The sequence below is a fragment of the Salmo salar genome, chromosome ssa10 (assembly GCF_905237065.1).
Source record: "Salmo salar chromosome ssa10, Ssal_v3.1, whole genome shotgun sequence".
NCBI classification, from domain to species: Eukaryota; Metazoa; Chordata; class Actinopteri; order Salmoniformes; family Salmonidae; genus Salmo; species Salmo salar.
In genome coordinates, this window is record NC_059451.1 from 120,492,855 (window position 1) to 120,518,572 (window position 25,718).

Here is a 25,718-nt window from a genome sequence, read left to right on the forward strand (position 1 = left end):
TGTTATCTATTTAGCAGTGTTTTGACTTGGCACTAACATGGCCGTGTGGCTCCGATAGAGTGATGAGATTCTGGTAGTCTGAAGGGGAGCAGAGGACAACTTGAGTAGATGTGTTGTATACCAACTCCACTAATCTCCATTTATCATTTACAGAAGAGCATTACATTTCCTCTGTCAATTCCCTGGACCTCACACATTTTTGTGTATATGTATGCATGTATGTATATATATTTTTTTTTAAAGGCGAAGGTGATACGCTTGAAACGACTATTTTTCGCTAACTTCTCTGTAGGAACATGCTCCTATGATAGTAAACATCCTAAACCTCTAAAAATGCAATATCCCTACTGGTCAATTCCTTAGTTACAGAGAGGCACCAACCGGTTGATCACAATAGACTAGTCGATCTTCAAGGTATTCCTAGCAGATCACCAAACATTTCTGTAGGAAAACCAACGAAAGGCTTTCGCTCCTATTTTTTGTTTTATTAGTCTCACGCTGTTGGCGAGAGGTGGGTGCACTTGATTCAGAAGCCCTGTTGGCGAGAGGTGGGTGCACTTGATTCAGAAGCCCTGTTGGCGAGAGGTGGGTGCACTTGATTCAGAAGCCCTGTTGGCGAGAGGTGGGTGCACTTGATTCAGAAGCCCTGTTGGCGAGAGGTGGGTGCACTTGATTCAGAAGCCCTGTTGGCGAGAGGTGGGTGCACTTGATTCAGAAGCCCTGTTGGCGAGAGGTGGGTGCACTTGATTCAGAAGCCCTGTTGGCGAGAGGTGGGTGCACTTGATTCAGAAGCCCTGTGCGCCAGGTAGCCAAAGTGTTCCCATTTTGAACCATTTAATTTGTCTTAAATTTGTCAAACTCTGCCTACCAGGATAGCTTTATTCAGCACGGTCAACAGTGCTTCTCCCTACTTCCACTCGCGCTGCAGCTGCAATGAATGAGTAGCCAAGTGTATCGATAGGCTTGCGTTATTGTTAGCAGCTCGTATTGTCTATTTCCTCTGGTCATAGGAACAACATTAATTTGTGCAAGAGGCAGAAATAATGCAATGCGACTGGAGTTTCGCCATCAGTTGGAAGACTGTTCATTCCACCGATTCTGTTGCAAAAGGTTCCTTAAATGGAAGCAAAATGGAATGAAACGGAGAGGGACCTATCCGAACTTGTCCAATAGAAACGCTTGTTTTAGTTGCAAAACGTTTTGCAACTGTTTGGAGGAATGAACACACCCAAGTCTCAGAGGAAAGAGGACCGTGAGAGGCCCTCTGCTGCTGTCCCCTGCCACGGTGACTGAACATCAGATACAGGTACAATCAGTCCAGTAAGATAAAAAAAGCAAATTATTTCAATTTATGCTCAGCTATGCCTCGCAAGTGATACAACTGATCTATTTTGTTATCAAAGCTTGGGTTTTGAAATATAGTATGATCCGAGAACAACATTGGCAGTCCAGGCATATAGCCAATATGCTGTGATCTTTTTTTTTTTTTTACTTACTGCACAAACCTCAATCCTACAAAACAGTTGTTGGTATGTTAATGTTGCATAGCCTTGCCTTTATTTTAAGTAAATATGTATTATTATAATATATATATTTACATCTGAGCTGTAGATCTCAGCTTGCTTTTTGACTGCGAAAGTGATCTTTCAGAAAAGGTTGTTGACCACCGCCTTAGACTAAGGGGAATGATTGAGATTAAAGCTGAAATCATGGAGCAAAAATAAACACAAATAATATATATATTTTTTTTAAAGGAGGTTCCTGAAACACGGCTACAGCGATGTCTCATCATGTCTCACTAGAGAGTGTGAGAGCCACCCACCCCCCCTAAAAGACAAACCGTGAGAAATCTGCTAGGGTTTGTTTTCACACTGAATACAACCAGTCTGCAGGGCACAAAAAAGGCGTGATATTATAATATTGTGTGGAAATTGTTACAGAGAGGGTCACTATGGATCGACTGCTTAGATCTCGTCGAGACAAAGGCTCTGAATGAACAGCTGTCTTTCTCATCTGTTTTCTCTCGTTATTCAGGTGTGTGTGTGTAGGAATCTTCAATGATGATCATACTCATTTGACAAGCCCATCTCTAGTTGCTACTCTGTTGACCTGACGAGCGGGACAACCCCCTTGTTGGGGTATGTAGGTGCCACCCACCTTTTTCCTACTCAAGGCTCTGATGAAGGCGATTCATGCTGAAACGTAAGCCTATTGTTTGTTTCCCAATAAATCAGATTTACATTTTACATTTACATTTTAGTAATTTAGCAGACGCTCTTATCCAGAGCAACTTACAGTAGTGAATGCATAAATTATTATTATTCTTTTTTTTTTTTTTTGTGCTGGCCCCCCGTGGGAATGGAACCCACAACCCTGGCATTGCAAACACCATGCTCTATCAACTGAGCTACAGGGAAGGATTTACTCAGAAACAGAGTGCGACTGTTTTTGTTATTCTCCCGGATAGTCACCAGTTGAATTCTCCTGAGGTAAGAAATGATTTTTAGATTTTCAAGTCCCTCAGTCGAGCACCCGATTCCCCTTTTTTTTGTTTAAGCTGGGTTAAAGCGTGTTTTTCCACTGTTCAGGAGCCTGTTTGGTGCTAGACTTGATGCAGCGGTACCACTTGTCGTGCTGAAGCAGAGAGAATAGCCTATGGCTTGGGTGGCTGGAGTCTAACAATTTTCCAGGCCTTCCTTTACTTACCTGGATGGTGTCGATGGAGTCAGTCTGTGGTCGGGGTTCTGCCGTGTGTGATGAGCGGTACATGGGAGGCGGCGTGGAGTAGACCTCAGGCGTGGGGGACACCATGGGGACCTAGGGAGAACAGAGGACAGAGACATCACACTTCTACCACACCTCAAGACAGTAGTACTTCCAACAATCCCAAGAAGGGAAATGGATTAATCACTACAAGCGAGCGGTCGACAATAGAGTACAGACAGAGATATATAATAATAAACAAGATCGCAGTAGGAGAAGCAGAGAGGATAAAGTCATATCTGGCCAGGTGGGATTTCTCATGATGTTATGCTGCTTTTAGAAAGGACATCCTGCTGGCATGTTGTGGTAACCCCTGTACTCACTTGTGTGGACTCAGGCTGTACAGGAACAGTGTGTGGTGAGAGGCAGGATTCTGGGTGGACTGGGGGACAGCCCATCTGAGGCAGGTCCATGTTCTGTGGTTGAGGCTTCATGGGCTGGGCCGATACGATGGCTGGGTCGATGGGCTGGGCCGATACGATGGCTGGGTCGATGGGTTGGGCCGAGACGATGGCTGGGTCGATGGGCTGGGCCGATACGATGGGTTGGGCCGATATGATGGCTGGGTCGATGGGCTGGGCCCATACGATGGCTGGGTCGATGGGTTGGGCCGAGACGATGGCTGGGTCGATGGGCTGGGCCGATACGATGGCTGGGTCGATGGGCTGGGCCGATACGATGGCTGGGTCGATGGGCTGGGCCGATACGATGGCTGGGTCGATGGGCTGGGCCGATACGATGGGTTGGGCCGATATGATGGCTGGGTCGATGGGTTGGGCCGATATGATGGCTGGGTCGATGGGTTGGGCCGATACGATGGCTGGGTCGATGGGTTGGGCCGATACGATGGCTGGGTCGATGGGCTGGGCCGAGACGATGGCTGGGTCGATGGGCTGCCCATCAAACTCCAGCATTGAGTCCTGAGACAGGAAGCATAAAACAGCTATGGCTGAATACCAAAAATACTTCCTTGATCATCATGTCTGAATCGAATATCTGGATATTAGTATTGATTTCTTGAGCCATTTTTTTTTTTTTTACTTTGTTAAAAAAGGCAGTTGTATTTATTGAAAAAAAATGGATGTCTAAATTATCCTTGGTGACATTTTTACCTACAAGGATGTACCATGACATTTGAAATACTCAATTTAATAAAACAAACTTTTGAATGTAGTTTTTAATAACTGTGCGTTGAGCTACTGCAGGACATTTAGCCCACCAGACTGCGCTGACGTCGGGTGTTATCCCCCCCCCCCCCCCACTACAAATACCAATTACAGGCGCTCACCGAACAGAATTTCCACAATAACCGACAGCTCAATGCAAAATAGAATCAGTTGTATCGTGGCGAAAACCACATCTTTCGCTGGTGCGGTTAGCCAAACCGATGTTTACTTCTGCCATGTGCATTTGAGTCATTCTAAATGAGTCAAGAGTCAATAGAAAAATGTTGACTATCCGGATATCTGAAAAGAAGTGTCCGTCCCTAATCTATACCACAGTTGACCTGCTAGAGAGCAGCTGAGCACTTAACGGAGAGAACGCCTAGGCTTTAGCTCAGCAGACTAACATTGTCGAAGGCTAACATTGTCCCATCTAACGTATCAAAAACAAATAAAGGGGACGTTGATCGACTTGACGCAACTCTACCATGCTGAAATGCTGAAAATTAGTTTTAATGACTCCAACCTAAGTGTATGTAAACTTCCGACTTCAACTTTAGGTATGTCATCTACCTACGTTATATACCGTTGAAGTCGGAAGTTTACATCCGACTTCAACGGTATATAACGTAGGTAGATGACATACCTAAAGTTGAAGTCGGAAGTTTACATACACTTAGGTTAGAGTCATTAAAACTCGTTTTTCAACCACTCCACAAATTTCTTGTTAACAAACTATAGTTTTGGCAAGTCGGTTAGGACATCTACTTTGTGCGGGACACGTAATTTTTCCAACAATTGTTTACAGACAGATTATTTCACTTAGAATTCACTGTATCACAATTCCAGTGGGTCAGAAGTTTACATACACTAAGTTGACTGCCTTTAAACAGCTTGGAACATTCCAGAAAATGATGTCATCAAATCAAATTTATTTATATAGCCCTTCGTACATCAGCTGAAATCTCAAAGTGCTGTACAGAAACCCAGCCTAAAACCCCAAACAGCAAGCAATGCATGTGAAAGAAGCACGGTGGCTAGGAAAAACTCCCTAGGAAAAACTTCCTAGAAAGGACAAAAACCTAGGAAGAAACCTAGAGAGGAACCAGGCTATGAGGGGTGGCCAGTCCTCTTCTGGCTGTGCCGGGTGGATATTGTGGCTTTAGAAGCTTCTGATAAGCTAATTGACATCATTTGGGTCAATTGGAGGTGTACCTGTGGATGCATTTCAAGGCCTACCTTCAAACTCAGTGCCTCTTTGCTTGACATCATGGGAAAATCAAAAGAAATCAGCCAAGACCTCAGAAAAAAAATGGTAGACCTTCACAAGTCTGGTTCATCCTTGGGAGCAATTTCCAAACGCTTGAAGGTACTACGTTCATCTGTACAAACAATAGTACGCAGGTATAGACACCATGGGACCACGCAGCCGTCCTACCGCTTAGGAAGGAGATGCACTTTGTCTCCTAGAGATTAATGTACTTTTGTGCAAAAAGTGCAAATCAATCCCAGAACAACAGCAAAGGACCTTGTAAAGATGCTGGAGGAAACAGGAACAAAAGTATCTATATCGACAGTAAAATGAGTCCTATATCGACATAGCCTGAAAGGCCGCTGAGCAAGGAAGAAGCCACTGCTCCAAAACCGCAATAAAAAAAGCCAGACTACAGTTTACAACTGCACATGGGGACAAAGATTGTACTTTTTGGAGAAATGTCCTCTGGTCTGATGAAACATAAATAGAACTGTTTGGCCATAATGACCATCGTTATGTGAAGGAAAAAGGGGGAGGCTTGCAAGCCGAAGAACACCCTACCAACCGTGAAGCACGGGGGTGGCAGCATCATGTTGTGGGGGTGCTTTGCTGCAGGAGGGACTGGTGCACTTCACAAAATAGATGGCATCATGAGGATGGAAAATTATGTGGATATATTGGAGCAACATCTCAAGACATCAGTCAGGACGTTAAAGCTTGGTCGCAAATGGGTCTTCCAAATGGACAATGACCCCAAGCATACTTCCAAAGTTGTGGCAAAATAGCTTAACTTCTTGAGGGCAGTATTCGGAAATACTGATGACTGACGTGCCCAAAGTAAACTGCCTGTTACTCAGGCCCAGAAGCTAGGATATGCATATATATTGGTAGTATTGGATAGAAAACACTGAAGTTTCTAAAATTGTTAAAATCATGTCTGTGAGTAAAACAGAACTGATATGGCAGGCGAAAACCCGAGGAGAATCCATCCGGATTCTTTTATTTTTTGAGGTGTCTGCCCATTCAAATCCTTGTTATTGGGAAAATCAAAGGAATACCTCCCAGATTGCAGTTCCTAGGGCTTCCACTAGATGTCAGTCTTTAGAAAGAATTTCAGGCTTGTTTTTTGATAAATGAGCTAGAATTTGCAGTTTTTCTAGGTGGCTCCCATTTTGACTGTAGTATTGTGGCGCGCTTGCATGAGGGCGCGCACTTTGTTATTTATCTCCGGTAATGAACATACTATTCTCCGTCTTAAATTTTTTCGTTTATTTACCTATTAGGGTACCTGAGGATTGATTAGAAACATTGTTTGACTTGTTTGGATGAAGTTTATTGGTAACTTTTGGGATTCATTTGTATGCATTTTGAACGAGGGAAACAGGTGGATTACTGAATCAAGCGCGCCAACTAAACTGACTTTTTTGGGATATAAAAAAGGACTTTATCGAACAAAACGACCATTTGATGTGTAGCTGGGACCCTTGGGAAACAGAGGAAGATCTTCAAAGGTAAGTGATTTATTTTATCGCTATTTCTGACTTTCGTGATGCCTCTGCTTGTTTGGAAAATGTTTGTAATGCTTTTGTACGCGGGGCACTGTCCTCAGATAATCGCATGGTATGCTTTCGCCTTAAAGCCTTTTTGAAATCTGATAAAGCAGCTGGATTAACAAGAAGTTAAGCTTTTAAACGACGTAAGACACTTGTATTTTCATAAATGTTTAATATTACGATTTTGTATTTTGAATTTAGCGCGCTCCAATTTCACCGGATGTTGTCGAATTTGATCCCGTTAACCTGTTAGGGCTAGGGGGCAGTATTGACACGGCCGGATAAAAAACGTACCCGATTTAATCTGGTTACTACTCCTGCCCAGTAACTAGAATATGCATATAATTATTGGCTTTGGATAGAAAACACCCTAAAGTTTCTAAAACTGTTTGAATGGTGTCTGTGAGTATAACAGAACTCAAATGGCAGGCCAAAACCTGAGAAGATTCCATGCAGGAAGTGGCCTGTCTGACAAGTGTTGTTTCATCTTGGCTCTTTTTATTGAAGACTGAGGATCTTTGCTCTAACGTGACACTTCCTATGGCTCCCATAGGCTCTCAGAGCCCGGGAAAAAGCTGAACGATATCGAGGCAGCCTCTGGCTGAAACACATTATCGCTTTTGGCAAGTGGCTAATCAGAGTACTATGGGCCTAGGCGCGTGCCCGAGTCGACCGAATGCTTTATTTTCTTTCGTCTGTTTACCTAAACGCAGATTCCCGGTCGGAATATTATCGCTTTTTTACGAGAAAAATGGCATTAAAATTGATTTTAAACAGCGGTTGACATGCTTCGAAGTACAGTAATGGAATATTTAGAATTTTTTTGTCACGAATTGCGCCATGCTCGTCACCCTTATTTACCCTTTCGGATAGTGTCTTGAACGCACAAACAAAACGCCGCTGTTTGGATATAACTATGGATTATTTTGAACCAAACCAACATTTGTTATTGAAGTAGAAGTCCTGGGAGTGCATTCTGACGAAGACAGCAAAGGTAATAAAATTTTTCTTATAGTAAATCTGACTTTGGTGAGTGCTAAACTTGCTGGGTGTCTAAATAGCTAGCCCTGTGATGCCGGGCTATCTACTGAGAATATTGCAAAATGTGCTTTCACCGAAAAGCCATTTTAAAATCGGACATATCAAGTGCATAGAGGAGTTCTGTATCTATAATTCTTAAAATAATTGTTATGCTTTTTGTGAACGTTTATCGTGAGTAATTTAGTAAATTCACCGGCAGTGTTCGGTGGGAATGCTAGTCACATGCTAGTCACATGCTAATGTAAAAAGCTGGTTTTTGATATAAATATGAACTTGATTGAACAAAACATGCATGTATTGTATAACAATGTCCTAGGGTTGTCATCTGATGAAGATCATCAAAGGTTAGTGCTGCATTTAGCTGTGGTTTGGGTTTATGTGACATATGCTAGCTTGAAAAATGGGTGTCTGATTATTTCTGGCTGGGTACTCTGCTGACATAATCTAATGTTTTGCTTTCGTTGTAAAGCCTTTTTGAAATCGGACAGTGTGGTTAGATTAACGAGAGTCTTGTCTTTAAAATGGTGTAAAATAGTCATATGTTTGAAAAATTGAAGTTTTTGCATTTTTGAGGTTTTTGAATAACGCGCCACGGGATTACACTGGCTGTTACGTAGGTGGGACGATTTGGTGCCACCTACCCTAGAGAGGTTAACGGGATTTCCGCACTAAGAGGCTAAGGACAAAGTCAAGGTATTGGAGTGGCCATCACAAAGCCCTGACCTCAATCCTATAGAACATTTGTGGACAGAACTGAAAAAGCGTGTGTGAGCAAGGAGGCCTACAAACCTGACTCAGTTACCCCAGGCTACCCTAAACGTTTGACCCAAGTTAAACAATTTAAAGGCAATGCTACCAAATACTAATTGAGTGAATGTAAACTTCTGACCCACTGGGAATGTGATGAAAGAAATAAAAGCTGAAATAAATCACTCTACTATTATTCTGACATTTCACATTCTTAAAATAAAGTGGTGATCCTAACTGACCTTAGACAGGGAATTTTTACTAGGATTAAATGTCAGGAATTGTGAAAAAATGAGTTTAAATGTATTTGGCTAAGGTGTATTTAAACTTCCGACGTCAACTGTAGGTATGTACGTCAGCTTTGACATCGGTTTTGCACATCAGCGTTAAAACTAGACATCGGGCCGATGCAGATGCTGGCATTTTTAGCTAATAACGTCCGATTCCGATATGTTCACCGATATATCGTTCATCCCTAAAATACAAGTGACTCTGGACGACAACAATGCTTTTTGATTGAAACATTAAGGCTGTTTTTCACAAAAGAAGTAAAAATCTGCTTCACGTTTTGTTTCCTTGCCACGACACTAACGAGTATCGTGATTGTCATGGCCCTAATTTTAAAAAGATCTTTGCACTATCCTGGAGTCTTTTAGTAAACATCTGTTTTTCTGTTGTGTTTTACATGTGATTGTCTGTATGCCCTTTGCTGCAAAATAAATTGCCTCGAGGACATGAAAGTTCTCAATCTGAATAGTCTTGAAGGCAGCTCAGCTTCTTTACGGACTTGTAAGACCCCTGCATCTGTCACCAGTCAGAGATAATGCCTAGGCTTTAGCGCTGTAGGAAAACAGTCTTAAAGAGAGGTGTTGTTTAAATCCTCACCTGCATGAAGTTGTAAGGCCCCTGCATCTGTGACAACAGGTTCTGGACCTCCTGCTTCCTGACCACCGGGTCTGCAGGGGGTGTGCCTGGGGGCGTGGCCCCGTTCAGGGGGTGGGCCTCTGTGGTGATAGGGGGAGGGGCAGACTGTACAGGCTGTTGCAGGATGGTACTCACCGCCTGGAGAGAAAAAAAAAAAAAGAAAAAGGGGGGGAAAGTATGGTCAGTAGTTGTCATGGAAACCCGGGAGGACCTGGGGTTGCAAATCTCCGGATACTTTCCCGGTCTATAAACAAGATCTCTTAAAAAAAATAATAATAAAAAAGGCCTTTATGGGAACGTTTTTTTTTTGTTGAAAGTTGCAACCCTAAACTGGCGCTCTACAACCAGAGTTGGTTACTTTCTAAATATACTGCTCAAAAAAATAAAAGGGAACACTTAAACAACACATCCTAGATCTGAATGAAAGAAATAATCTTATTAAATACTTTTTTCTTTACATAGTTGAATGTGCTGACAAGAAAATCACACAAAAATAATCAATGGAAATCCAATTTATCAACCCATGGAGGTCTGGATTTGGAGTCACACTCAAAAGTAAAGTGGAAAACCACACTACAGGCTGATCCAACGTTGATGTAATGTCCTTAAAACAAGTCAAAATAAGGCTCAGTAGTGTGTGTGGCCTCCACGTGCCTGTATGACCTCCCTACAACACCTGGGCATGCTCCTGATGAGGTGGCGGATGGTCTCCTGAGGGATCTCCTCCCAGACCTGGACTAAAGCATCCGCCAACTCCTGGACAGTCTGTGGTGCAATGTGGCGTTGGTGGATGGAGCGAGACATGATGTCCCAGATGTGCTCAATTGGATTCAGGTCTGGGGAACGGGCGGGCCAGTCCATAGCATCAATGCCTTCCTCTTGCAGGAACTGCTGACACACTCCAGCCACATGAGGTCTAGCATTGTCTTGCATTAGGAGGAACCCATGGCCAACCTCACCAGCATATGGTCTCACAAGGGGTCTGAGGATCTCATCTCGGTTCCTAATGGCAGTCAGGCTACCTCTGGTGAGCACATGGAGGGTTGTGCGGCCCCCCAAAGAAATGCCACCCCACACCATGACTGACCCACCGCCAAACCGGTCATGCTGGAGGATGTTGCAGGCAGCAGAACGTTCTCCACGGCGTCTCCAGACTATGTCACGTCTGTCACGTGCTCAGTGTGAACCTGCTTTCATCTGTGATGATCTGTGGCGAATTTGCCAATCTTGGTGTTCTCTGGCAAATGCCAAACATCCTGCACGGTGTTGGGCTGTAAGCACAACCCCCACCTGTGGACATCGGGCCCTCATACCACCCTCATGGAGTCTGTTTCTGACCGTTTGAGCAGACACATGCACATTTGTGGCCTGCTGGAGGTCATTTTGCAGGGCTCTGGCAGTGCTTCTCCTGCTCCTCCTTGCACAAAGGCGGAGGTAGCGGTCCTGCTGCTGGGTTGTTGCCATCCTACGGCCTCCTCCACGTCTCCTGATGTACTGGCCTGTCTCCTGGTATCGCCTCCATGCTCTGGACACTACGCTGACAGACACAGCAAACCTTCTTGCCACAGCTCGCATTGATGTGCCATCCTGGATGAGCTGCACTACCTGAGCCACTTGTGTGGGTTGTAGACTCCGTCTCATGCTACCACTAGAGTGAAAGCACCGCCAGCATTCAAAAGTGACCAAAACATCAGCCAGGAAGCATAGGAACTGAGAAGTGGTCTGTGGTCACCACCTGCTGAACCACTCCTTTATTGGGGGTGTCTTGCTTATTGCCTATAATTTCCACCTGTTGCCTATTCAATTTGCACAACAGCATGTGAAATTTATTGTCAATCAGTGTTGCTTCCTAAGTGGACAGTTTGATTTCACAGAAGTGTGATTGACTTGGAGTTACATTGTGTTGTTTAAGTGTTCCCTTTATTTTTTTGAGCAGTGTATAATCCATTAGTTGTAATCAGTTACAAAAACGTTTGGATTACCCAAACTCTAAAGTAATCTGAATGGTTTGTTACTTTTAGATTACTTTCCCCTTTAAAACAAATAAAAAGGCATTAGAAGACAAACAATATTACCAATTTTTTGCTGGATAAATTAATGTTTACATAGCTGGCCATAAATCAATGTTGCATTTTACTTTGTGTTGGTCATGTAGGCTTCTTCTAACTCATTGCTTTCTCCTACATGTAATACCATTAGGCTATAAGTCTGTCAGATTCAGTCATTTAATTTAATACTGCTCCGGTCTTCAAAAATTGGACTTGGAAATAGATTAGGGAAAACATTGTTTGACCGGAGCATAACCCACAAACTAAGAAATCATTATCATAATCTGTCGATTATGATTTGGTTGTCATGGAGGACTGATTTGGTTCACTGCTTCCAGTTGAAAAATAAATGCTGCTCTCATGGAATGGCATACTTTGTGCAATACCGAAAAGTGCTATTTGCGTGTTAAAAAATGTAAATTTGTTCTTCCACCACACTTTCTCCCTCATCTCAAACTTTCCAAGTGCCAGTTGTTTTTCCCAGTCACAGCTCATGAAGTACGCTTCATCACCTCCATCACCTTCATCACCCCGGTCTCCGTGGTCAGGCTCCTCACCTAACGTTACCGTTCAGGGGACGCGCTGCTGTAACTGGTAAATTGGTCGTCTCTTCAGTCGAGTCCTGCGCTGCATTCCGTTATGTAAACGACTGCCTGAGCCTTGGATACAGCAGCCAGGATTGCGCCAAACGCGCGTCACTCGTTCGCTTACAGCCAGTAGTGATCTACCCCCCCCCCCAAATAAAACCTCTTCTCATCGGATCTACACGAATCACGTTGGTCACCTATTTTGGATTCAAAACAGCGAATTTCGCCGAAACGGGACTAATTTGCATCCCTGCTGCGGTCATCCTAACATCCAAGCGTTTATTGAAGTTGGATCATCTTCGGATGCCGCCAGCAGTCTCACCATTGGAAGACTTATCTTGGAGTGTAGTTTACAAAAAGCCCTTTCCTGCCATATTTCCGCGATCCATACTAAATGTATTTGGTGTCAGTTTCCGCTTGCTTGTCAGAATCGCTCAGGTGGAACAAACTTAAACTTGCACCTTTTTTTCCCTCCAATGCGGATTTGAATGTCATTGAGATTACACCTTTCTGTTAACTTTCGCAAACGTCCTTTATGAAAATGTAACCCTAGACGTAATCTAGTTTTTTTTTTTTTTTTTTTTTAAGTATATAATTTAATTACATTATGTTAGCTGGTAATGTAATGTTCGCTGGACTTTATCCTGCTAACTGTTCCAAATGTCCGAACTGAATTTGGTAAAAGGGCTTTTATGTACTCTGCGCCGTCGTCTTGGAAAGCCTTACAAAATACTGTTAAACTGGAAGAACTTGTCCCGATTGGTTTTTTAAAAATCACTGATGAATGATCTTGAGTCTGATTCCCTGACCTGTCAATGTTTTTAATTTGCTGTTTTATGATTTTGTTTTACTCTTGTGAATTCTATGGTTTTTATTAGATTACTTGTAGTTTCATGTTATTTGTCTGTAATTTTTGTAATGACTTGGTGCTGCCTATCTTGGCCAGGACGCTCTTGAAAAAGAGATTTTAAATCTCAATGAGCCCTTCCTGGTTAAATAAAATAAAAACGGATGTTGCTTTTTTTTTGTAATCAGATACATGTAACCCCTTACTCCCTGACCCTGTCTACAACCTACCTGACTACTTTCCCAAATACAATGTTTAAATCATTATTTTACACACACACAGGTTTGTGTGGGGCATGTGCAATGGATCTTTAACAGATACTGTCTGTTAATAAACTGAACATAAAACATTTTTATTAAATATGAATGTTTCTAAATCAACAACAACAAAAAGATACCCATCAGCTTTCAGTGAGTGTTGTGTGATGGTAGGGGAGAGAACCAGTGGACTGTCAGTGAAGAGGACATTAGAGTCAACACAAAATGGAGGACGAAGGATGTAGTAGCCAGGAACAGGCGAGCAGCATAAATACCTCTGTTTCAGTGGTCCACTCATCTCCTTGCTCCTTGTCGTTGTATGTGGTGTCTAGAATGAATTGTCTGTTAACGAACTGAAAGACAGAAACAAGATGGCCGCCGTCACAAACCAGCCGAGTCATAAGAACTGAAATAGAAGGGTCGTGTTCAGTAGGCACTAAAACGGAAAAAAAACGTCCCGAAATCAGTGAATTTGAGAAGTACTATGTGAATTAAATTTGTCCAATAAGAAGCACTCATTTTAGTTTTCCGTCACAAAATGCTTGGCCATTATTTACTTGTTTTAAGTTTGGCCAAAATTAAGCTCTAATCAGCACGACCCAGGGTATGAAAGCCTCTCTCACCTCTGTAGCTTCCACCTCAATGGGCTCTATGTACTCTTCAACTATTTCGCCCTCTGGAAAGAGAAAATAACTTTCAGAACGCAGGACGAAAGACGTTCAATCAACATCTTTATTGTCCCAATTGGGAAATTTGTAGTGGTGGTAAAATAAAAATCAACAATACAACAAACTTAAAATGAAGCTAACAGCTACATTCTGTATTGCTTACAACTTGCTTACAAATTAACTTTAAAAAGTGTACTTAAGCTAACTACATTTGTATTGCTTACAACTTGATTACAAATTAACCCAACTAAAGTGTACTTTCGCTAACATTGGTATTGCTTCGTCATTTAAAAATAAAAATGGGGGAATAAGTGCACATTTGTAAGGATGGCCAAGGAAAGAGACCTCGTTTAGCTAACATAATGTATAACTTTGGTCAATTTATAACTCAGTGCACATTTCTAAACGCCAACGTCAAAGATTTTGACCTGGGTCGACGGCCTGCTCCTCGGCCTCCTCACACACTCCATTCTGGTGAGACTGGGCTTGGTCAAAGTACCCGCTTAGCAGCACTCGGTCCAGGCTGTCCTTCAGAGCTTTGTCTGGGTAGGGAGAGGAATTGAGAATACCATCAGAAACACCATTAACAAACATGTCAATGTACAAAACAATATGGTGGACGTCTACATTTGAGAAGAATGTTTTCAACTAGGCAGTGACTGCTGCTGCCAAAAGGGACCATCTGATACCCTTTTCAAACCATCACGCCAACCCAAACTGTGATGGAGCCATCAGTAACTATAGAAACTCCATTTAAAAAAAAAAACACACTACACTGTTGATATATGCAATATGATGGTGGACCAATCTAACCAGTGAAGCTAACAAGAAACGGAATCGAGCTAATCATAAGTCCAATCTGTTTTCCAAACAGACAAATCACCTTTCATCAGGACAATAACCTAAAACACAAGGCCAAATCTACACTCGAGTTGCTTACCAAGACGACATTGAATGTTTCCAAGTGGCCTAATTATAGTTGACTTGAAAATCTGTGTCAAGACATGAAAAACGGCTGTCTAGCAATGATCAACAACCAACTTGAGAGATTGAATAATCTCAAATAATAAATGAGCAAATATTGTACAGTACAGGTCGACCGATTAGGATTTTTCAACGCCGATACTGATTATTGGAGGACCCCAAAAAAAAGCTGATACCGATTAATCGGCCGATTTTGTTATATATATATATATATAAAAATAAATGACAATTACAACAATACTGAATGAACAATGAACACTTATTTTAACTTAATACATAAATAAAATCCATTTACTCTCAAATAAATAATGCAAAAACAGCATTGGAGAAGAAAGTAAAAGTGCAATATGTGCCATGTAAAAAAAGCTAACGTTTAAGTTCCTTGCTCAGAACATGAGAACATATGAAAGCTGGTGGTTCCTTTTAACATGAGTCTTCAATATTCCCAGGTAAGAAGTTTTAGGTTGTAGTTATTATAGGACTATTTCTCTCTATACCATTTGTATTTCATAGACCTTTGACTATTGGATGTTTTTTATAGGCACTTTAGTATTGCCAGTCTAATCTCGGGAGTTGATAGGCTTGAAGTCATAAATACCGCTCTGTATCAAGCATTGCTAAGAGCTGCTGGCAAACACAATAAAGTGCTGTTTGAATGAATGCTTACCAGCCTGCTGCTGTCTACCATCGCTCAGTCAGACTGCTCTATCAAATCATAGGCTTAATTATAATATAATAAACACACAGAAATACGAGCCTTTGGTCGTTAATATGGTCAAATCTGGAAACTATCATTTCGAAAACAAAACTTTTATTCTTTCAGTGAAATACGGAACCGTTCCGTATTTTATCGAACAGGTGGCATCCTTAAGTCTAAATATTCCTGTTACATTGCACAACCTTCAATGTTATGTCATAATTATGTACAATTCTGGCAAATTAATTACGGTCTTTGTTAGTAAGAAATGGCCTTCACACAGTTTGCAGCAGTTTGGGTCCCCTGGCTCGTTGCATATACCCTGACTCTGCTTACACTGAACGCAAGAGAAGTGACAATTTCAGGCACAGCATTGATGATATGCAACGCAGGACAAGCTAGTTAAACTAGTAATATCATCAACCATGTGTAGTTAACTAGTGATTATGTTAAGATTGATTGTTTTTTTTAGAAGATCCGTTTAATGCTAGCTAGCAACTTACCTTGGCTCCTTGCTGTCTGCACTCGCCACGCAGTCTCCTCGCGGAGTGAAATCTAGTCAGCGTCCAAAAATGCTGATTACCGATTGTTATGAAAACTTGAAATTGGCCCTATTTAAAAATTGGCCATTCCAATTAATTGGTCGACCTCTACAGGTGAGCAAAAGCTCTTAGAGACTTATCCAGAAAGACTCACAGCTGTAATCACTTCCAAAGCTGATTTTAACATGTATTGACTCAGGGGGGTTGAATACTTATCTAAATCAGGATATGCTAGTTCCAAAATCATTGTGTGTACCCCCCCCAAGGCCTCAGCAATAACTGCCCCCCCCAAGGCCTCAGCAATAACTGCCCCCCCACCAAGGCCTCAGCAATCCCAAACCACCACTCATATCGCCTATGCCATGATCACTCATATAGAATGCACCCTCATAAACTACTGTACAAGGCCACGGAAATCACAGAACAGACAGGAACTGGGTTGCCTTTTAGGGTCTCCAAGAGATCTCCCTGAAGACAAGACACCTCAGGATATGAAGGAGAAATCTTGTCAGCGAATAGTTATGTGACAGACAGCGGATAGTTACCACTGGCTGTTGAGAGCTGGCAGTAAGTCCAGACACACTCACAGAATCGTTTCAGTCTTTTCCGAGTTATAAATCCATTTGCCACAATATCCTGCCACCTACTGTGTAACTAAAAGAAGACAAAGAGTCTTCCTGAATAATTTATGTGTTTCCTGTCTAGAGAACAAATATTAGACAAAGTCATTGGCCAAACTAGCCTGGTCCCAGATATATTAGATCTGGGGGAACAAGCTATGGCCAAACTGGAAGACCAACCCCCCCCCTCCTTGCAATGCTACTTTAGAGTCACTGGCATTTAGATTTGTATTTTTTTTTATAAATGAAAATAAAATGCTTTTCACTAGCTTCCATCAATACAGAGACAACTGCAGAGGGGCCTGTTAATGATGTAACTAAAATTAAACATTAAAAAGAAGTATGCTGTAGAACAGAAATGCTTGTCAGCTAGAATACAGAATCCTCTCAGCAACATTCAGACGGTTTCACGTCACTGAACAGACCCAGGCAGTTGTTGGTTAGACTTACACGTAGTTCCTGCCACAGCTTTGTCCTTTCCCTCCAACAGATCCATGAGGTGTTGAGAAGCCTCCTCGTACTGGTCAGTAAACCTGCAATGGGAGTGGTAAAGTTGGAACTTGGGAAAGTAAGATAATTTCTCCCCCCCCACACACACACACACACAGTTCAATGCTCCTGCAGTTTTATTGAGTGCAACATTGACACAAATGTCTTAGTCAGGCTTGAGTTGCAACTCCCTCTCAAATCTGGGTTTTCCAAAATGATAATAAAGTGAAACCCCAGCTTCTAAACATTCAAGTTGACCATCATGTTCATCATGTTCATTTGACAGATAGCTGAGAACCTGAAACCCAAGACATGTGGACGTTTTTTAGATTTTCTATAACATATCTTTTCTCCCACTGTCTAACCTGGTGTTTTGGTCTGGTTCTGGTCCCACTAGTTTATAGAGCTCGTCCAGGGCAGTGAGCTCCGTGTCGGTGAGGAGTGAAGGTGTGTCTACACTGGCAGCCCCTTGTCTCAGCTCCTGCCTCACACTGTCCTCTCCCAGCCTGTCCAGGAGGAACTGGAGCTCCAGGATAGTCTTCAGCCTCTTCTGCTCAGACTCTTCTCTCTGGAGCTGTTCCCGTCGCGCTGCCTTCTTCACCGCCTTCTGGATCTGGAGAGAGAAAAAAAATAAAAAATAATCACAATTCATTGGTCACATGGGTCGAATACGACTGGTACAGACTTTACCGTGAAATTCTTGCTTACGAGCCCTTCCAAACAACGCAAAGTTAATAAGTCAAGGGGTCTGAATACTTTCTGAATACACTGTATAGTCTAGTGAGTATGCACATGGTTCATGGAAGAGAGTCAGTGCAGATAGTTTGGGTATCAGTCTTATGGCTATTCAGCAGTCTTATGGCTATTCAGCAGTCTTATGGCTATTCAGCAGTCTTATGGCTCTTCAGCAGTCTTATGGCTATTCAGCAGTCTTATGGCTATTCAGCAGTCTTATGGCTTGGGGAGCCTGTTGGTCCAAGAGCAAATTCTCCAGTACCGTTTGCCAGACAGATAAGGAGTCAGACCACAATGTTTTTTTATTATTTTTTTAAAATCAGTCTCTTGGTACCTCTAGCATACAGGAGCTGTGGTGTTAGCCATATCAATGCAAACAGACATGGGGATAACACCAGAGGCTCCCAGCACCAGAGGCTCCCAGCACCAGAGGCTCCCAGCACCAGAGGCTCCCAGTGTTAGAAGAATACTTTATCATCCATTGCCATTTTCTATTTCAACCTCCAAAGAAATACACACACAGACACACAGACACACACACACACACACACACACACACACACACGGCTGGAATCTAGGGCCAGAGCAGTGCACCCTGGAGCAGTTTAGTGGTCAAACATCTTGCTTACATCTTGTCCCAGTGAAAGAAAGCTCTTCTGTAACTCCCTGGCAAACTCCAGGTTATTAGTCACTTCCTGATACTTGGTCAGGGCATCCTTCAGAGACGAGAGAAAGAGAGAGAACGAGAGAGAGAGGAAACTGGTTAACACAGAAAGCCTAACATATACTGTTCAAAGTCTTAAAATGCATTGCATCCTTTCTTCCTGCTTCCTTGAAGCAAGTACTGAACTGAAGACATAGGCTAATTGGTGAAAGCAATCCAGTGGAACACTTCCAAACACCAATCCAGTAATGTTAGTTGAGTGACTACATATGACTCACACAGTATGTTGTTGAACGTTATAAAACTGGGTGGTTCCAGCCCTGAATGCTGATTGGCTGACAGCCGTGGTATATCAGACCACATATCACGTGTATGACAAAACATTTCATTCCATGCTGTAGTTACATTGGTAACCAGTTTATAATAGCAATATATTAATATACCACGGCTAAGGGCTGCGTTGCGTCGTGCCCAAGAACAGCCCTTAGCCGTGGTATATTAAGCCATATACGCCACACCCCCCTCGAGCCTTATTGGTTAATTGACCCACCAGTTGGTCCCGGTTGAGACGTTCCCCTTTATTCTTCTTAGATTGATAATCGTCCAGCTTGCCCTGTAAAACAGAAAGGATTAGAACCATTACAGTATGTTGCAATTGAACCAAACAGGGGCTTGATCTGATGGTATAATACAAACCTAAAAATATATCTACATAGTAGGACGGCAGGTAGCCTAGCGGTTAGAGCGGAGGGTCGGCAGGTAGCCTAGCGGTTAGAGCGGAGGGTCGGCAGGTAGCCTAGCGGTTAGAGCGGAGGGTCGGCAGGTAGCCTAGCGGTTAGAGCGGAGGGTCGGCAGGTAGCCTAGCGGTTAGAGCGGAGGGTCGGCAGGTAGCCTAGCGGTTAGAGCGGAGGGTCGGCAGGTAGCCTAGCGGTTAGAGCGGAGGGTCGGCAGGTAGCCTAGCGGTTAGAGCGGAGGGTCGGCAGGTAGCCTAGCGGTTAGAGCGGAGGGTCGGCAGGTAGCCTAGCGGTTAGAGCGGAGGGTCGGCAGGTAGCCTAGCGGTTAGAGCGGAGGGTCGGCAGGTAGCCTAGCGGTTAGAGCGGAGGGTCGGCAGGTAGCCTAGCGGTTAGAGCGGAGGGTCGGCAGGTAGCCTAGCGGTTAGAGCGGAGGGTCGGCAGGTAGCCTAGCGGTTAGAGCGGAGGGTCGGCAGGTAGCCTAGTGGTTAGAGCGGAGGGTCGGCAGGTAGCCTAGTGGTTAGAGCGTTGGACTAGTAACTGAAAGGTTGCCATATCGAATCCCCGAGCTGAAAAAGTACAAATCTGTCGTTCTGCCCCTGAACAAGGCAGTTAACCCACTGTTCCCCAGTAGGCCATCATTGTAAATAAGAATTTGTTCTTAACTGACTTGCCCAGTTAAATAAAGGTTAAATAAATAAAAAAACAGAGCTGAAATGTCTCAGTTGTTGGTTGAAGTGGGAAGCAGATGCCCCGATCTTCATTCCTGGATTAGTGTGATTTTTATTCATTTATTGTTGTTTAAAGTGTATGATTAGGGCCAACAACAAAACATTAAAACCTGCAACAGATATCCAATGGTAACCTCACCCCCAGGTTCAATTGCTAATGCCATGGTAACGGTAACAAAAATGAGAGGTTTGTTGGACACCTCTGAGCAACACAATACAAGTGTGTCTTCACAGCTAGTAAGTTAAATGAGATGGACAGCTTCTCCAGAACAGCAAACACCACGTGTTTAAACTCTAGTCCAGTGTTTTCCCCAGCTGTGATACTCCAGTACCCCCCAACAGTTCATATTGTTGTTGTGGCCTCCCTGGACCAGCACACCTGACTCAACTAATCATCAGGCCCTTGACAAGTTGAATCAGGTGTTGTGTGTTGTTGAGGGTACTGCAGGACTGGAGTTAGGAAACACGAATAAAAATAAATACAAAATAAAAACACTTATATGGTGAACACTTGCTAGCTTAAAAATAATGGACTTTCATCTTGCAAAAGTGTATTTTGAACTAATGCTGTGGCCAAAAACATTTCTAGAAACACTCATCTAGCCATGTTTGAGCTTGCCTAGCGAGCTACTTTGTGATAACACAAAGCCTAACTAAAAGTGAGAAGTTGATTTCAACTAGACCGGTTATTCATGCAATTTCGGAGAATGATCATTATCATGTAACATTGCCATTTCAAGACATCAATGCCAACCAACAATTTTGACTGCAGACAGTCTCCATGTTATTAGGCTGTAGCCGTTTACCACGCGCTTGAAAAATCTGCCAAATTAAATACGACGCTAAACGTTTGTATGATTCTACACATATAAATAATGTGTCATAATTAATTGTATCTGCCTAATGTGCTTGCTAACTAGCTTGCTACACATGGGAACACATAGCTAGCTACAGTAGCTAGCTAGCGTAGGGATTCTCAAACTAGGATCCACAGCCCTCGACGGGTACTGACTAGGATCCACAGCCCTCGACGGGTACTGCAGGGGCTCTGTAATTATTTTCTGGGGGGGATATATTTTGGGATAGTTTTGTGAAATTATTTGAATATTGCTAGCTGCAACAGAATACTATTGTGGATAAAAAATATGTGCCTCTGTGTCCAATATAACAAAGGAAGTTAGAGGTAGTTTCATTGTTTTTAGCACAATGACTGGAAGTCCACAGGAACAGTTTGCATGGTAGCTGTTCCTGTTCATCTGCCTCTGGGGGGGAAGTACATAAGTGGCTTCATTGGCAAAATATCCTCCTTCAAATAGAGGAAATTACAGTAATTGGAGCTAATTTGTTTAATATAAAAAGTAATTTGGAAAAACAGTTTGTCTCAACTTAAATGATACCGTCTGAAAACTAACAATCAAATAAAAGCTAGACAACAAGGGACAATCAATAAAAAGTAGTGTTACTCAGTGCACATGCCCATTGATTTTGTTATGTTTGAGCAGAGAAACACAGCATTGGCCAAAATGCATGAAATTAGCTTTAAAACTGCAAAAATGTTCTTCGCCGCCAAGATATCCTTCTAGCTAATAGACTGTTAGAGTTTACACTTCCACTGATCTGTGGTGAGGTCAAAATAAAACTGCCTACCGTATGAATTCATAAAAATAAAATAAAAAGTTGATTACTTTAACATATGATGGGGGTCCCTGGGTCGTCGGTTTGCCTGGGCGGGGGTCCCTTGGGCAAGAAAGGTTTGAAAACCCCTGAGCTAGCTTGCCAGTCTGCAGAGAGGGACTGCACTTTCATCATGCAACTGTAAAATGTCGGAGAAGACAACGTAATGTTGCAAACTAAGCAGTGAGACCCAGAAAGCCAGACGCTGTGTCTGCAGCAATGATGACTTACTAGGACGGCTGTGTCTATTGTAGAGCACCCCCTCCTCCCCTCCAAAACACATTTGGAAGGAATTGGATAATGCAATGCAATTTGCATTGATTGATTTTGTTGGAGAGGAAACTGCTGTCATGATCAGCACAATGATGTTGGCACTGAACCTGTGCAGTAGCATATGGGTCAATAGAAAAACCATGCAAGAAGTAACTGTTGTCCATCAAAACAGAAATGTCTGTTTGCAGTCTTTTTATTTTTTAATTCAACAAGTCCCCAGACACTACACACAAGACGCTGGAAGCAATGCCGAAGAGCTGGGGTGTATCACTACGAACCAAACGAGAAGGGACCTAGCTGAATTTGTCCAATTGATACTCTCGCAGGCCTGGAATTTTGTGGTTTTAGGGACAAGACCATTTGGCCTTCAAGAGGTGCCCAGTCTGCCAGGGCACCAAAGCCATCATCTCTGCCAGGGCACCAAAGCCATCATCTCTGCCAGGGCACCAACCAAAATATCCAATGAACCCCCCCCCCCAATAAAAACACTTCACTATTCTGTGAATGTACGTTTTTGTAAATGTACCTAACCTACAAGGCCCCCCCAGTCTAAGGCACTGTAGCTCAGTGCCTGAGGCGTCACTACAGACACCCTGGTTTGAATCCGGGCTGTATCACAACCGGCCGGTTTTGGGAGTCCCATAGGTCGGTGCACAATTGGCCCAGCGTCATCCGGGTTTGGCTGGTGTAAATAAGAATTTAGTTCTTAACTGACTTGCCTAGTTTTTTGTTTTTTATTCAATGTGTAGCTCATAGCCTGCTGGGTACAGCCTGTCATGGAGGCGCCTGAAAATGGATCCAAACTTTTAAAAAAGTGACTTAACACAAACAACTAAATGCCTGTCATGTTTGATAAATAGAATGTAGGATCATTACTAATATTTATGTCTAAAGACTTGATCCTGTGGACATACTGAAGGCACTAAATCGTTCATATAGGAGAGAAAGGTGTGTTGCACACTGCAAACTCACTCACCTTGCAATCTGAGCAACGTTTTGAAAATGATTTAACTATAAACGTAATTGTTTAAAACCTGGACATTTCTTCATTTTGAGGCATGTCTTACTGTGTTCTGACCATAGGAATGTTAAGTGGATAAATTATATATATATATTTTTTAAACACTTCCTCATATGCCATTGAAACCAGTATGTCATGTTCTCAACTTTCTTTAGTTGTCCAGCAACCAAAGACACAATCCTAGTCATTAACAACCCATGCTAGTTGTTGCATCTTTAAAATCTTCCTTTCTTAAAAGGACATTTTCATCGGCCATATGAAACCGCTCGCATCTGCAGAGCGCTTTTGAGCCAGCTGCATTTTGGAACATTTGTGCTTATAGCTTACTGCCATGTGGCATTTGCTGCTTTTCTAATGTGAAGAAATAGACTAATAGTTTATCAACATTTTAAGCTAAACGTTCTGATCTGTTGCATCAGCCTCATTGCTTTAAAAAGTGTTATTTTTTTTGTTAATAGGGGTTGAATTAATTAGGGATCTATCGTCCCATAACTGTCCCAGTGTTTGTTTGGAATATTTATTTCTCGTACAGAACGACAAGTTGACCAACAGAATAGGTCAACTTTTCTACTACGGGGGAAATAGTAGATTAACGAACAGCAAAAGCATTAGCCTGTGTCACTCATCTTGTTGGCTGACAAACAGTAAATGTAGACAGTTCATACATCTTCAATATGCACCTTGGAATTCGATAATGACACGTGCCTTCGCTTGTTGCCCAAGTCTGCAATGGGTGTGAAAAGAATCCAATCATATGATGGCATTAGCTAATAAGAATTGAGATATCTGAGAAAGCCATGCGAGTGAGGTGCTTCAGAGCACTACGATTGTCAGCCGGGAGAAGGGAATACTAATTATTATATTGGCAGGAGGTAGCCTTGTGGTTAGAGCGTTGGGTCAGTAACCGAAAGGTTGCTAGATCGAATCCCCCGAGCTGACAAGGTGAAAATCTGTCTTTCTGCCCCCTGAACAAGGCAGTTAACCCACTGTTCCCCGGTAGGTTGTCATTGTAAATAGGAATTTGTTCATAACTGACTTGCCTAGTTAAATAAACAATGTTTTAAATGGAGGTATCAAAAGGCAGAGGCACTTTTCACCCTCATCACAATTGTGGAAGTTTCATTCCCCAAAAATAAAAGGAGACTTGCCTTTTTCTTCTCCATGTTGCGGACTTTCTTGTCGACGACGCCCAGGACTTGCTTCATTGCCTCGGTCTGGGCCCCAGAGGACTGCCCTCCGCCCAGGGTGATCTGTCCAGGAGCAGATCCCCCATCTGGGCTGGCCGACTGCACTGTCCTGTTACCATTCATTGCTGAGGGCATCTGAATAGACAAACGCGAGAGGTACATCAATAAGTTAACTATGGGAGGTGGAGACGAGTAACAATGGATGGATTTTAAAAAAAAGTTTCCCCAGACACTCAAGTTTGCTTTTTAGTGTAGGTCTAGACTTAAATCTGTGTCCAGGAAACCACCCAACACATCTAACAAAAATAACTGCCGATGTAGACAACTTTCAAATTGTGGTTGAGCATAAGAAAGCCCATCTATGTTCACATCATTTCACTTGCCCAGGAGGGAGGAATAAGTAAGACAGTTTTAATATAGCCTTGGATTGGTGCACAATGGGCGTCATGGTGGAATATACATCTAAGGCCGACAACTAGTTAGTTTACGTCCACGGTCCACTTGATTGAACAGCTCAAAATAACTCATGAACTTGTTAACCAGTTTCAAGAATATTAGTTGACCTAGCTCACTAACACGTCCAACTCAACGTCAGCGAGATGATAAGCTAGCTAGCTAACTTTAAAATAGCTTAGCATCGCATAAAGCCCGTACCAAGAGCCTTATCGTCTATCTGGCCCGTACCGTTAGCTACCTGCTAGTAGCTAGCATGGAGCAACGCTGGGATGCACATTAGCTACACTTATGATCAAAGGAGAAAACGTATTCGATTATCCAATGTAGATGTAACGTTAGTTAGTTAACTAAACGATTTAGCAATTGTGGCTCATTAGCTAGCTATAAATCATCGCGTAACATTAGCCAACTTTATCTGTGATGCAGCCAACGCGATAGCTCAGCTAGCTAAAGTTAGCATATCATTAGCGAGAATAGCGGTGTCTCACAGGTTCATTTGGCTAGCTTTATATTTTATATTTACTTACCTTTATGCACTATGTATCCACTGAGAGGGGGGGGAGCTTATTCACGAGAGAAATACAACAGCGCAAGGTTTTCTTTCTTTTGTTTATATTGTGTTGCTTTCTTTTTCTCTTTTCAATAGTGAGGATGCGCCCAGCCGGCCTCACCGAGTTGAGACGGTTTGATCCGTGAAGGAAGTCTTTATAAAGAAGAAGGTCCCATTTCGGCTGTCCAAAACATGCCAGACTGATCTAAACAAACCAACTGGGGATAAAACACTATATACAGACAGCTTGTGAAAAACTGAATTGCGATGTTGATTAAATATTAAAATGTACATAACAGATTGTAAGTTTCTAATACGGCCAAAAAATGTGCATTGCCAATCTTCGACCCAAAGAAATCGACCCAAATTTGCTAAATAACTTTGTATTGATTTGTTCACGCTCAGCGCTCTTGTACTGTACAATGCTGTTACAGTGTCTGTAATCAATGCAGTGGTTTTAGGTTCAAGTTTTTCCAGATTAATATAGCCTATTGCTAACTACATGACATTG

At 42.6% G+C, this 25,718-nt stretch overlaps 1 protein-coding gene across 2 annotated transcripts in view; it reads right to left on the reverse strand.

Moving 5' to 3' along the window:
• Positions 1-25,718, reverse strand: part of LOC106561714 (caprin-1) — a 34,200-nt gene that overhangs the window by 4,904 nt on the left and 3,578 nt on the right. Inside the window, exons 1-12 of one of the 2 annotated variants that reach the window (XM_014125929.2) lie at positions 25,185-25,521; positions 24,163-24,336; positions 19,135-19,197; positions 18,550-18,636; positions 17,551-17,798; positions 17,147-17,229; positions 14,282-14,395; positions 13,809-13,861; positions 13,461-13,538; positions 9,408-9,584; positions 3,087-3,683; positions 2,707-2,817 (exon numbers count right to left, since the gene is read on the reverse strand). In XM_014125929.2, the coding sequence (XP_013981404.2) occupies positions 2,707-2,817; positions 3,087-3,683; positions 9,408-9,584; positions 13,461-13,538; positions 13,809-13,861; positions 14,282-14,395; positions 17,147-17,229; positions 17,551-17,798; positions 18,550-18,636; positions 19,135-19,197; positions 24,163-24,336 (1,785 nt within the window). In that variant the 5' untranslated portion in view covers positions 25,185-25,521. Of the gene's footprint in view, positions 1-2,706; positions 2,818-3,086; positions 3,684-9,407; positions 9,585-13,460; positions 13,539-13,808; positions 13,862-14,281; positions 14,396-17,146; positions 17,230-17,550; positions 17,799-18,549; positions 18,637-19,134; positions 19,198-24,162; positions 24,337-25,184; positions 25,522-25,718 lie in introns of those variants that run through there. The other variant, XM_014125928.2, reaches the window with a different exon arrangement.